The sequence below is a fragment of the Orycteropus afer genome, unplaced genomic scaffold (genome assembly GCF_000298275.1).
Source record: "Orycteropus afer afer isolate SDZICR_OR568_19922 unplaced genomic scaffold, OryAfe1.0 scaffold00049, whole genome shotgun sequence".
Classification (NCBI taxonomy): Eukaryota; Metazoa; Chordata; class Mammalia; order Tubulidentata; family Orycteropodidae; genus Orycteropus; species Orycteropus afer.
Window position 1 is genome coordinate 8,958,575 of NW_006921636.1, and position 9,177 is coordinate 8,967,751.

The 9,177-nt window shown below is 48.8% G+C and overlaps 1 protein-coding gene across 1 annotated transcript in view; it reads left to right on the plus strand.

Annotated features, from left to right (window-relative positions):
- Nucleotides 1–9,177, plus strand: part of SULF2 (sulfatase 2) — a 125,243-nt gene that overhangs the window by 76,789 nt on the left and 39,277 nt on the right. Inside the window, exon 3 of the mRNA XM_042780637.1 lies at nucleotides 2,787–2,938. Coding sequence (XP_042636571.1) covers nucleotides 2,787–2,938 — 152 coding nt within the window. The remainder of the gene's footprint in view (nucleotides 1–2,786; nucleotides 2,939–9,177) is intronic.

Below are 9,177 nucleotides of genomic sequence, written 5' to 3' on the forward strand. Positions count from 1 at the left end.
TTGAACCGCCAGCCTTCTGGTTAGCAGTCACATGCCTTAGGCACTACGCCACCAGAGCTCCCCCTTATATCATCAGTATCTTTTTAAGTCATAGCATTGAACATCTGTGAGTGAACAGCTGAGAATGACATCAGCAAATTACGTGCTGCAACTTTGTATGTAGCGCATATTTACTAATGATAAAATTTACCAAAAAGCATTGAACCCACAGCTGTGGCTTCCAGCCAAACAAAAGACAGGCATATGAGTTGAACATTTACCTGAGGTAGATACACTCCGTGGAGAGAACAATCATGGAAGAAAGAAGGGCTGTTTATATACTGGGAGACAGCTCAGGGGGCAGGAATGCATGGAGGGATGGACACAGAGAAGAGGTGACTGTTGGGAGGAAGTGGGAGGGGAGCTGTTGCATTGGGGTAAATTGTGGTCAGTGTCATGAGACAATGTGTATGTGAACTGCTGTATGGAAAGTGAATTTGCTCTGTGATTTTCACCCAAATCACAATTAAAAAAAAAAAAAAAGTACCAAAAAGCAAAGATGGTCATAAGTGAGCTTGTCGTTACTCTAATATGTCGTAGATAGAGACTGCCTGTGTTTGGTAGGCATGGTGCTAAACCAGACCAGTTGCCGTCAAGTCAACACTGAATCACAGCAACCCCGTGTGTGTCAGACTGGAGCTATGCTCAGTGGGGTTTTTCCATGGCTGGTTTTTCAGAAGAAGATCACCAGGACTTTCTTCCAGGGTGCCTCTGGGTGGACTCAAACCTTCAACCCTTTGGTTAGCAGTTGAGTGTGTTAACCGCCTGCACCCTCCAGGGACTCCACAGGCTCTGTGCTGAGCACCTGCTAAACAAGATGTCTTTTAACCCCTACAACAACCTCAGAACACCTGGAGAATGCTTGTTGTGTGTCTCTGAGCCCTGATGTCCTCATCTGGAAGGATGGGGCTGGGGTAAGACCTGTGTCTCTGTACGAACGCTCAAAAAAATGTCCATTTTAGGAAATAGTTTGATAGGTCATCATTATTAAATATCATACATGCTCACTGGGGGAAAAAATGCAAAAACCCAGAGAAGCCCCATGAAGAACATCTTGTCTGTTACCTCATCCCCCACACGGAGCTCATGGTGTTGCCATGAGCCAGAGCTTGGCCTGTCCTCTTCCAGATCAGTGATGTGACGTCTTTTAAAGTAGCTCTGTTGTTGAAATAAAGCGTGCAGACGGAAGAGCACCCTGCTCCTGGTGTCCAGCTCCGTGAGCGTTCACCAACTGATCCACCTGTGTTCCAGCAAGAATGTGGCCATCACCCTAGAGGCCCCCCGTGCCCCTTCCACTCCACCATGTTCAGTGGCAACCACTGCTTTTACTTCCAACACCACAAATTAGTTTTGCCTATTTCTGAACTTTGTATGTTGTTTTAACAGCTGTGGAGCCCTGGGCTCATGGTAACAGAGTGAAATGCTGGCCAGTCCTGCGGCATTCCTGTGATCAGGTGTGGATTGGACCATTGTGACTCAGGGTTGCCAGGCCTTTATTTCTGGTCTACCTTAGACAAGAAGCTCTGCTGAAGCCTGTTCAGCATAATACAAGCTTCCACTGACAGACACTGATAGCTGTGCACGAGATGCATTGTCCAGGAATCAAACCCAGGTCTCCCGCATGGAAGGCAAGGACTCTGCACCGACCCACCACTGCTCCTGAACTTCATACAATGGGATCATAATGCCATGTGTTCTTTTGTATCTGGTATATTTCTCTTAACATCAGCTTAGTTTGTTGGAAGATATCCGTGGTATTTAATGTAGCACCAGTTCTTTCATTCTCAATTCTATCTAGTGTTCCATTATATAAAAAGGCAGCAATGTGTTTATCCATTCTTTTTTAATGGGCAGTTGCTTTGTTTCTAGTTATTTGCTAAAACAAGTAGTGTTACTTTGAACATTCCTTGTACTTGACTTCTGGTGAAGGTATACTGCATTTCTGTTGGATAAATGTCCAGGATTTGAATCACTGGGTCAGAAGGTATGAATATGTTTGAGTTTACTAGACACTGACAGTTTCCCACAGTGGGTGGACCAGTTTCTACTCCCACCAGCTGTGTATAAGAGTTCCAGTTGCTCCACATCCCTACAAACAGTTGATATTGTCGATTTCTTTTTTAATATCAACCATTCTAGTGGCTGCATAATATATAGGGTTCAGTGGGCCTATAAACGTCAATGGGGAAAAATACAGACAATTTATTTTCACTGTTTGTGAATGGAAGCATTTGCTTCCATTTTAAAGTGTAAATCACAAATCACAGTCAGTTAGCAGAATCTGTAACTTTTTCACCCATAGAAATCACCAATACTTAATTACAATTACACTTGTTGCAGATAGCATGAAATAAAATGTATTCACTCACCAGTCACTACTTTGAAATTTCCAGACCCTCTGCTGGGTCTTCTTTTAAATATATTCATTTCAAAGGACACTTACTACTATTTCACAGACTGTTTTAGTACCTTGATGACTGTATTTCAAAATAATTGATTTTCACTGTAATCCTACATATTTTATTTTATGCATTTAAAACCATTTTGAGATGGGGGTCCGTGGACTTCCCTTGCCTGCCTGAGGGCTCTACTGCATGACAAGGGGTAAAACTAATGGTCCAACGGGTCGTGTTATTCTCATGCTTTGCACACATGACAGTGGTTTAATGCCCACCACTGGGTGAGAACAGGAAAAGGCTTTTGTGGTCTGTTTTCTCAATGGCTTCCCGGTCCTTCTCTCCCTCCAGCCTTCTTCGGGAAGTACCTTAATGAATACAATGGCTCCTATGTGCCACCCGGCTGGAAGGAGTGGGTCGGACTCCTTAAAAACTCACGCTTCTATAACTACACACTCTGTCGGAATGGCGTGAAGGAGAAGCATGGCTCTGACTACTCCAAGGTAAGGTCTGCCTTTTCTGGGCTTGTGAGAGGCAGTGTGGCCCAGTGGTTAGGAGCACCGCTCTGGGGCGGGGCTGCCTGGGTTTGGTCTGTGACGTAAATGTGTGACCTTGAGCAGCTGACCCACATCCTCTGCTTCTGAGATTTTTTTGTCTCTCAAATTATAGTCTCTGTTTCAAGGGTGTTGCTTTTTAATATTTTACTGAAGCAGAATATCCTTATAGAAATGGGCTCAAACCAAGTGGACAGTTCACTGAGTCTTCCCACACTGGATCTGACACCCTGGGGACATCGGCTGAGGACAGGCCCCCAAATAAAACTGCAGAGGTTCTGCTGGAAGAAGGCGACTAGATGCTTGGCCGCCAAAATACACTCAGCACGCAGGGGTCCCTCCTACCTTTGAAAGGAGCCCTGGTGGTGCAGTGGTTAAGTGCTCGGCTGCTGACCAAAAGCTTGGCAGTTTCAACCCACCAGCCGCTCCATGAGAGAAAGAGGTGGCATTCAGCTTCCATAAAGATTTCAGCCTAGAAAGCCCTGCGGGATGGCTCTGCTTTGTCACATGGGGTCCCTGAGTTGGCATTGCCTCGACAACACCTAACAGCAAGCTACCTTTGATGGGTAACCAGGGCTGCCATGTGTCCACTTCCTGTGTGTCAGTCAGAACCAGCCAGGCCCTGGTGGCAGAAACCACTTGGGACATCTCCTATGTAGTACCCTCTGACCCTGGCTGTGCATACACACGGTCTCCATTATGTCCTGAGAGAATGAAGTCTCAAGTCCTAGGCAGGGAATTTAGTGACCTAGTGACCCCTTTGGACTCTCCAAAACCAAACTTACTACCTTTGAGTCAATTCCAACACATGGCAACCATTAGGGCAGAGCACAGCCGCCCCATAGAATTTCCAAGGCTGTCAATCTTTGTGGAAGCAGACTACCTCATCTTCTCCTGCAGAGCAGCTGGGGGGTTCGAACCACCCAACTTTTGCTTAGCAACCGAGTGCTTTAGCCACTGTGCCACCAGCCCTCCTTCTTGGACACCTAGGAAATAGATATTGTAGTCCCCTTGGACTGCACAGTTTGTCTGCCAGGCCCAGAGCAGACAAGTTCTCCAAGTCTCCTGAGCTCCCTACTCCCTCCTCTTTAAGATTCCTGGCCATGCCTTTGCCTTGGCTGAGAGCAGCCCAGTAATCAAGTTATCCAGAGATACTTGGGGTCCTCGGTGGCTGAGGATGGAGACATAGAGTGTCTGCTATTTTGCCTGTTTGCTGCTACACTGACATTCCCCGTGTGAGAAGAACCCCCGTGGAACTGAGGGGCCTGGGAACAGGGGCATTTTAACAAGAATGTGGAGGGAATGTTCCCCTTTGGAGTCACAACTGGCTCAGGCCCAAGGTTCAGATCCAGCTGGGGGGAGCAGTGGGCGATGGCAGCCAGGGCATCTGGAGGGGCCAGGAGCAAGCTCGGACTTTCCAGCAAGCCCGGGAGCCCATGCACTGGGTCCTATACTCAGGGTGGTGAGATGTTCTTACCAGACAGAGCATCATGGTGATCTCAGGGGCCTCACTGGGAGGTCCAGGTGGAGAGGAAGCTGCTGGCCCTTCCCAGGCTCCCCTCACCAGGCCCTCTGCAGACTCTTGTCTTGAGTTATGCCATGGAAAGAGAGGCAGCAGTGCCCAGAAGGGAATGGGATAAAGGCCGGAGAAGGCAGGACAGTTAGCGGGAAGTGAGGTCAAGTCACAGAGCGTTCCCGGCTGAAGCTGTGGGGGAGGGACCAGCAGGTGCTGGGGGTGCTCTGGGAGATGATGCATGCCAGCAGGGGAGGGCAGCGTGGCCGTCTCAGTGACCCTGAATGTGCCCCAGGGCCCCTGCGTTTCCTCTTCTCTGTACGTTCGGGAGAATACCTCATGCAGGAAGCTGCGTGGCTGAGCTGTCGCTGTGGTTTGGGTTGTTAATGAAAGAAAAAGTCCTCAGTGCTGAAAGGACTGAGTGACCATGCAGCACCCCTCTCCAGGAGGCAGATGAGCTAGACAAGAGGATGTGCAGGTAACGCCGTCAAAGGGCTGAGGATGGAAGGCTGAGTGAGAAAAGCAAGCTGCTTTTTTGAGCAAGGTCATGCTCCTGTCCACTTCCTGGCTGCAGCCTTCCCAAACCATCCTGTCAAAGGGCACCCTCCATCCCTCTCGCTCCTCGGTCCCCTCCTCTCCCCTGGTCCCCATCTGACACGTTACACCCTGCATACTTCTGATCCATCTGTCATTGTCTGCCCACTCTGTTAGAATGCAAGCCCAGTGAAGGCAGGACTGAGTGTTGTTTTTGTTCACTGCTGTATTTGCTGTGTATATGAATGGATACAGATGTACATTATGACACAATGACGTAAGAAGAGGCATGAAGCAATACCGTTGTTTTTCTATGGAAATCACTCACACTCACTCCCTGCCGTCGAGTCAGATCCGACTCATAACGGCCCCTCCTTGGGTTTCCAAGGCGGTATCACTACGGAAGATAAGAAAATATTTGGAAGCATATTTCTCAGCAGGGGACAACGGGGGCCACAACTGGGGTAGGAGTGGGGGGGTAATCAAGGGAACCTCAGCCAATTTTGTTGTTTTAATTCTACAGGGAAGAGGCTGGTGTGTATGTCTTGAGGAGTAATAATATTTGTGTAGCAGTATCATGTGCCCAACTACTGTTGAAATCATTTGACACCGCATTTCTCACCACAGCCCATGAGAGGGGTGCTGTTACCCCACCTGGCGATGAGAGAGTAACTTAACTTGGCCACAGACAGATGAGTAAAGCCAGGTCTCAAACTCAGCCCATCGGGCTTCACAGTCCACGTACATAGCCCATGGGCCAAGTCCAGCCCACTGACTGTGTTTGAACAGCCTTTGAGCTAAGGATGATTTTTATAATTGTAACTAACTCCAAAAACCAAACTCACTGCCATCAAGTCGATCCCAACTCATAGCAACCCCTCCTTGGGTTTCCGAGGTAATATCTCTACGGAAGTAGATTGCCCAGTCTTCCTTCTGAGGAGTGGCTGGTGGGTATATTTGTAACTAGTTCCAAAAAAGAAAAAAAAAAAGGAGAGTAATTTTCATGACACATGAAAATTACATAAAATTGAAATTTTAGTCTCCAGAGATAAAGGTTTACTAATGCACAGACATGCCCATTCATTATGCATCATCTATAGTTGCTTTTGTGCTACAGTGGCAGTGATGAGTAGCTATGGTTGACACCAGGTAGACCAAAAAGCCCAAGTGTTCACTCTCTAACTCTTGGCAGCAAAAGTTTGTCAACCTCTCCTCTAACCCACCATATTCACCTCTCATTGAAAATTTCTGTTTGTTTGTTTCCCTTCCATAATAAAACGGGCATAATGCCCACTTCCCAAAGTTGCTCAAAAGTCCAATGAGCTAATGTAGGATAACAATAAGAGCCAGCACACATTAGGGGCTCTCTGTATGTCAGGCTGTCTGCAAAATGCTTTACTTACTGAGCAATTCCTCATCAAGTCCCACCACCATCAGGAGAAGTCATTAGGCCCATATTTCAGATGCAGAAAGTGGGGTGCAGAAAGGCAAGTGGTTGGCAGCTGGGATTTAACTCAGACTTGTGGGACTCTGGGGCCCTTAGTCTTCATTGCTGCCCCTTATTGTTGGTGTTTGGTGCTGTCAAGTTGGTTCTGACTCACAGTGACCCTGCGTACAACAGAATGAAACATGACCCAGTCCTGGAACATCCTCACAATTGTTGCTACGCTGGAGCCCATCATTGCAGCCACTGTGCCAGTCCATCTCATTGAGGACCTTCCTCTGTTTCACTGACCCTCTGCTTTACCAAGCATGATGTCCTTCTCCAGGACTAGTCCTTTCTGACAACATAACTGAAGCACAGGAGACAAGTCTAGCCATTCTCACTTCTAAGGAGCATTCCAGCTGTGCTTCTCCAAGACACATCTGTTCGTTCTTCTGCCAGTGCACGGTATATTCAGTAATCTTCACAACAGCGCAATTCAAAAGCATCAGTTCTTCTTCAGTCTTCCTTATTCACTGTCCAGCTTTCACATGCATATAAGGCAACTGAAAATACCCTGGTTTTGGTCAGGTGCATCTTAGTCTTCAAAGTGACATCTTTGCTCTTTAACACGTTAAAGAGGTCTTTTGCAGCAGATTTGCCCAACACAGTATGTCATTTGATTTCTTGACTGCTGCTTCCATGGACGTTGAATGTTGTAGGTCCAAGTAAAATTAAATCCCTTACAACTTCATTGTTTTCCCCATTTATCATGGTGTTGTTTATTGGTCCAGTTGGGAGGACTGTTGTTTTGTGTTGAGGTGTAATCCATAATGAAGGCTGCCTTTGGTCTTTGAAGTTCTTTGACCTTCATCAGTAAGTGCTTCACCTCGTCTTCACTTTCAACAAGCAAGGTTGTGTCACGTGCATATCACAGCTTGTTAATGAGTCTCCTCCCTCCTGATGCCACATCATAGGGATGTCAATCTCTGTACACCCAAACTGCTGGAGAAACTCCAAGGGCATGGATCAGCATCATGCTTGGGAATGGAAGTTAGAACAATCTACTGCCTGGAGAAGCCAAGGCTCCACTGCGTTGACCTGCCAAGTGAGGAAAGTGTCAAGAGCTGGGCTTGGGGGCTGCCCTCCGGGCAGAAGCAACCCCCCACCCCACTCCCTACCCCACCCCTGAAACCAGTTCCTGGGGACAAAGCCATCTATTTCCAGGCACAGCCTTACAGTAGCACAAAGGTACTCGTGCAAGGCTTCCAAAGCAGAAAATTTAACCAGTCCTGGGATCTGAGAGGCTCTCTAGTTTGGAGAGATGCCTTATAAGAAGTGGTGAACTGGCGTGTCTCACCCAAGTTCAGACAGGAGGCAGAAACTCGGGCTTCCACAGGGCAAGTGTGTGAGCCATTCCCAGGAGGTGCTGTGGGACACGTTCCTCCAGGGTCCAGGGGAGAAGGGGCACAGCCACCCCCGCACATACCCTGGTCTCTGTTTCCCCTCTTGCCCTTACGGTCCCTCCACCCAGCCCCCAGAAGCCTGAGGGACCCTGAGAGAGGGAAACCTGCTCTCCCACCCGCCACCAGTCTAGACCCTTCAGTGGCTTCCCACCCTCTCAGAACACCCTCCAGTCTCCTATGGCTCACAAGGCCCTATGTGATCTGACCTTCACCTGCCTTTCCAACCCTCTCCCCTCTCACCTCCCTGCTGTCCCCACAGCCCAGAGTCATTCCCACCTGGACCCCTGGATTGCCTCTTCCTCTGCCCACAGCCAGCCCCTTGGAGTGTCTTCTGCACATAACTGGATGGTCTCTCCCTGGAGGGGGCCAGCCCCCCGGCCCCTTGTCTAAAGTCTTCCCATCGCTCCCCATCTTCCCCGCTTCATTCTCGTCTCTGTAATGAGAATGTGAGCTCCATGTCACAGGGACCTGCTGCCACACCCCAACCCTACAGGGAGCCTGGCACCCTGGGAGCAGGCACCCAGCAGGTACTTTTAATTTTGTGTATATATATATATAAGTGCTTCGCCAACTAAGAGTAGCCTGGGGAGCGAGACAGAGAGGCCCCTTGCCATCCCTGGCCTCTGAGACAGACGACCTACAGCTCCAGGCCCCACATGGGGACCCAGCTCTATCATCAGCTCCTGGCACTGGCTTCCCTCAGACACACTCTCCCTCTCACCTGTCCAAGAAATAGCATTGCTAATGACGACTTTAAAAGGGTGCTTTTGCCGCAGGCTGGCGATTTCCTCAGCTGTTTTCAGCTGTTCTTGGCTCACGGAGAAAATGAAGGCACTGGACATGGGCGATAGCTGCAGGAAGGCACAGAGGCTCTGCGAGTGGACACGAGATGGGACATGGTTGAGGGATGATGTCCAAGCAGGGCTTCCTAGCCCATGACTGTCTTCCAGCTGAGGCTTCTAAACTGTACCAAACCAAACCCACTGCTATGGAGTCGATTCCAACCCATTGGGTTTCCAAGGCAGTAAGTCTTTATGGAAGTAGATTGCCCAGTCTTGCTTTTGCAGGGTGGCTGGTGGGTTTGAACCACCAACCTTCTGGTTGGCAGTCAGATGCCTTAGGCACTGCACTAGCAGAGCTCTTTTTCTAAACTCTGGGCAAGAGCAAAGTCCACGGAATTAGAGTCACTGCCATCCACACCAGCCTGGCCAGTGAGGTCAGGGAGGAAGTCTATCTCCTGAATGCGGGGGGG